The sequence below is a fragment of the Frankliniella occidentalis genome, unplaced genomic scaffold, assembly GCF_000697945.3.
Source record: "Frankliniella occidentalis isolate FOCC.00 unplaced genomic scaffold, Focc_3.1 Scaffold164, whole genome shotgun sequence".
Classification (NCBI taxonomy): Eukaryota; Metazoa; Arthropoda; class Insecta; order Thysanoptera; family Thripidae; genus Frankliniella; species Frankliniella occidentalis.
In genome coordinates, this window is record NW_026267290.1 from 306,672 (window position 1) to 311,118 (window position 4,447).

The following is a 4,447-nucleotide window of genomic DNA, read 5'->3' on the forward strand; positions in this document are numbered from 1 at the left end:
ACAGAAAAGGTACCTGGCAAAAAGATGGTTCGAAGCGAGCCGTCACTCAAACGGGCCGAAGGCCCGTTTTCGGATAAAAGATGTATTACACCAAAAACATTCAGAAGGGACGGGCCGAAGGCCCGTACCAAACGCCGCCGGCAGGCCAAGCTGGGCCTGCTCCCTGCCGAACCGAGTTGCCGGTGGAGCGAAGCGGAGCTGGCAACTTGGTTTGGCGGAAGAGCGGGCCCAGCTTGTTTCTTCAAAGCTTCATATTGGTCAGTAAGAATTGTCCTAAAAATTAGATAAAAATATCAACGGATTCTGTGATTTGTGCGCTTTCAAATGGCTCAAAAACATGTTGAGTCAGATCACAAGGGTTGTGATGAGCAGCGTCATAACGTCGATGTGTCTCGTGGGGCACGTAGAGACAATTTTTGTGGGGCACCTGGAGACACCTTAATTTATGTCCGAATGTTTTTAAAATTACGTGATTATCAAAAACTAATGCCAAAAAATGTTTACAGAAATGGTCCGCAACTACAAACCTAAGACAGATAGGGGTAAATTTGGAGAGGGCAACATAAAGGCAGCCATATAAGCAGTAAAGTGAGGCCTCTCATTGAGAATAGAAATTTTGAAATTTTATGTTGATTTTAATTTAAGTATGTAACAAGATGTTATATTTAAATGTGCTAAACCTATTATCAGGTGATATTTTTACTTTTATTTTATGTTGACTTTACTGTGAGTAGCATACCTAACAAAATGTTACTTGTAATTACCAAGGCAGAACTGGGCCATTCTTTTAGTGTTATGGGGAAGGAAGGGGAGGGAGTGGAACATGCTATTTTGGCAATAAACTGCACTATTTTTAGTTGCTAAAGTCAAATTTGATGGCTGTCTCCAAGTGCCCCACGGCTGTCTCCAGGTGCCCCAGGGGTGGGGCACCTGGAGACCTAGTGCATCCTGCACTCAACACACCACCATACCTAAACCGTTCAAAATTTTCCAACAAACAAAACTGATCCAGTTACTTCTAAGTTAGGTCTTTCACCTCGTCTCTCAAACGCGATCCTAACTTCAAAATCCACTGAGAAGTGGGTGAAAAAAGTTCCGACCAGAAACGGATCGTGAAAGCAGATGATACCAATTTAAGAGTAAGCTTTGTTCTACCTTTCTCCCATATTTATAAAATAATTTATACGATTTAAGAAAAACATTACAGACACTACATTGAAAGAATTGTGACCGCGCTGTATCGTCTATCACCATATCATTCGTTTTACGGCATGTTTACAATCCGGCGTCCTCAGAAGCGGGGGCTCCAGCGGAGGGAGCGGGTGGGGGAGGGGGTTGGCTCGGCCCACTCCGCTCGGGCGTGCGGCGACGGAAATCGAGCCTCACTGCCTCAGCCTCAGCCTCACTATCCCCCCTGGCACAATATTACTGATAGCTGGACCTGCTCTCGCTTCTCTGTCCTTACCGAGAGTAAAAGCAATGACACCTTACTTAAATATTCTTATGTTTACTTATGTTAAGTCTCAGTTAAGTAAGGTTTGTAAGGTATCTGCTAAAAAGGCGAAATGTCTCCAGGTGCCCCACTCTCCCCTAGGAAAGTTTATTCGTCCTGAACCTTTTCTTATGGGCCATGTTGAAAAGTATGTCAGTACGAATGGAATAGTAGAACTTGTTGAAAAGCCGGTGTTTGGACAATTCGTTCCCACTAGAAAAGTTCTAAAGTCGTTTCTTGAATTGCCTGGAATGTTTAATATTGTTACTACTCATATGAACCAACTTCTGCATGATACAAGTGGTACGATTTCTAATGTAATTAAAGGTGACTTGTGGAAAGAAAAGTCTGCCGCTGATGGTGAGAAAATGTACCTGCCTATAAATCTTCATTTCGATGATTACGAGCCGGACAATCCTTTAGGTTCACATCATAATGATAATAGTTTAGGTGCCTTATATGGGTCAATTGGATGTTTGCCTCGCAAACTTGCGTCGTCTGCTGAAAATGTATTTCTAGTCACTATATTTCTGTCAAAATATCGTAAAGATTTTGGAAATGAAGTAAGCTTTGCTAATGTTACTGAAGAGATGACCTTTCTTGAAACCGAAGGGATTCAGATCAATACTGGAGACGAAATTCATCAAATTTACTTCCGGTTCACTCTGCTTATTGCAGACAATGCAGGTTTTCATGCAGTGCAAGGTTTTGTTGGTAGTTTTAGTGCAAACTTTTATTGTAGATTTTGTAAACTTCATAGAGACACAATGGAACATTTTTGTGAAAAGGTGCCTGATTGCTTTCTTCGTACGCCTGAAAACTACTTGGTTGATGTTGCTACTAACAAGTCACTTACTGGTGTTAAAGAACTCTGTGTTTTTAATATTATTCCAAGCTTCAATTGCATTGAAAATTCGAATTGTGATGTTTTACATGATCTTCACGAAGGGGCCGTAAAGTATGGAATTTGTAATATTTTATTCTATTTTGTCAGCACTAGAGCTTACTTTACTATTGATGTATTAAAATATAGGATAAAAGGTTTTGATTATGGGCCTATTGATATGGGGAATAAACCTCCTACATCACATCTAACTGTTGAACGCCTTGAAAGCTGTTCTTGGAATTTATCAGCTTCTGAAATGATCTGTGTTGCTAGGTACCTTGGTGAAATGATTAGTGATTTAATACCAGTCGGAAACAATGTGTGGAAGTTATATTTATTGCTCCGTGAAATTTTAGAAATTATTCTTAGTCCATATTTTTATGTAGGCACAGAAAAGTATTTAATGACACTGATAATAGAGCATCATGCAAGCTATGTTCAGTTCAGTAGTTGAATGCTGCGCGCTCCGGGATTAAGGGAGAGAGGACGAGAATAACGTGTTCATAGTTCCAATTACTTTTGTTTTATTCATATTGCTTGATGTTATTTAACTGTTATTAGAGTGGTGACGTAAGATACTCTGACACAGTGATTGAACTTTAAGCACTTCTCAAACTCACCGCCACCAGATTGATCTAAAAGAAACTGAGCTTGTCAGGGCGGGCCGCACAGAAACTCCATTACACATCTGGAAGTACTACAGAGATTGTGTGATAGCAATGAAATAGGAATAATATTCATTATCCTCTCGCAACATGAAGCAAATCCTTCACTCGGGTGCGAAAGCGAGAGGAGGGGGAAAATGTGGGAAGTGCTGGAGCTACCCCCCTCTAGAGCGCCCCCCCTGACATTTTTCGTATTTTTCCGATTATTAGTAATTAATACCCAATTTTCTCATGTATATCGAAACATATTTTGCTGTTCTAATTTTGTTTTTGTTTTTTAAATGTGTTTTATTTTCATTTTTACAAGTTATGAAATAAAGTGGCAAAAATTGGTAAATACCAATTATTGCCATTGTGAATTACTTTAGTTCTCTGCTGTTTCTCTTTATGTTTTGTCTTCTATTGCCACATAAACGCAATTGCCATGTTTAGGTCAAACCCACGCAATAACCAACATTCATTGTGTATACATCCCTTTCAAATAACACCTAATCATTTCAACCCATCGCGAACAGTAACAAAAATATCATTTGCTATCAGATCTTTACGCAGATATACAAGCTATGAAAATGATTGATAACCATGCTCATATCTGTGTTACTATGCTGGGAAGACACACTGCGCTGCTTGTATCGGCTGGGGCTGGGACTCGTTCCTTGGATCCTCGGATTCTTTTGGTGTGAAGTCGACGCCTTTGACCGCTGAGCTAACCTGAAACATGAGGGAGGGCTGGTCCGACAAGCCTCTTGACTCGAGACTCAGTCGAGGCAGTCCTTGCGCTCCCAGAGACGAACGGTTCCACGTAGAATGATGCGGTTTTCAGCTGTCGGCCGATGGCGCTACTTCACATACATTTCAGGTCATTTCGTCGATGCCCACTAGTACATTATTTCTCCTATTCTAATTTGCAAACACAAGCCGTGCCGCTTTACTTTTACGAATCTTTTTTTTTCGGGTGGCCCCATATTTTTAAAATGTTCGGTTTAGTTACCTTTTCTTAGTGGCGGCCATTGGAAATTACCAAATGTAAGACGACCTCAAATTATTTGGGCCAAAGCAAAAGTTCCGGTTTGAATTTTGTGCCATGGACTTGAAAACGCCTGAACGGCTGTCGCATATGTATGATCAAGAATTGCACGTCAGCACGTACAGTATTTAGCACTTTAAGTCACAAGTTTATACTTAGTTAACTCTAATTCTGTGATAAATGTTTTATCAGTGCGCCTCGGCCAGCAGCGCTCCTAGTCACAGGGATTCTGAGATGTATCGGGCTAAAATCTTTTCTGGAGCAAGTCCGACAACGATCGGACTGATTGCGGTACAAGTCCGAGGCCTCGGAGGTTCTCGGACTCTTTACGGTACAAACCCGGATACATTTTCGGATGAGTTCGTTTTCACAAGGGT

The 4,447-nt window shown here is 41.0% G+C and overlaps 1 protein-coding gene across 1 annotated transcript; it reads left to right on the forward strand.

Annotated features, from left to right (window-relative positions):
• The first annotated feature begins 1,623 nt into the window (after window positions 1-1,623).
• LOC113214825 (uncharacterized) lies at window positions 1,624-2,832 on the forward strand. Its single transcript, XM_052271525.1, has one exon. It carries the CDS (start codon window positions 1,624-1,626, stop codon window positions 2,830-2,832), a length of 1,209 nt encoding a protein of 402 aa, XP_052127485.1.
• Window positions 2,833-4,447: the final 1,615 nt, after the last annotated feature.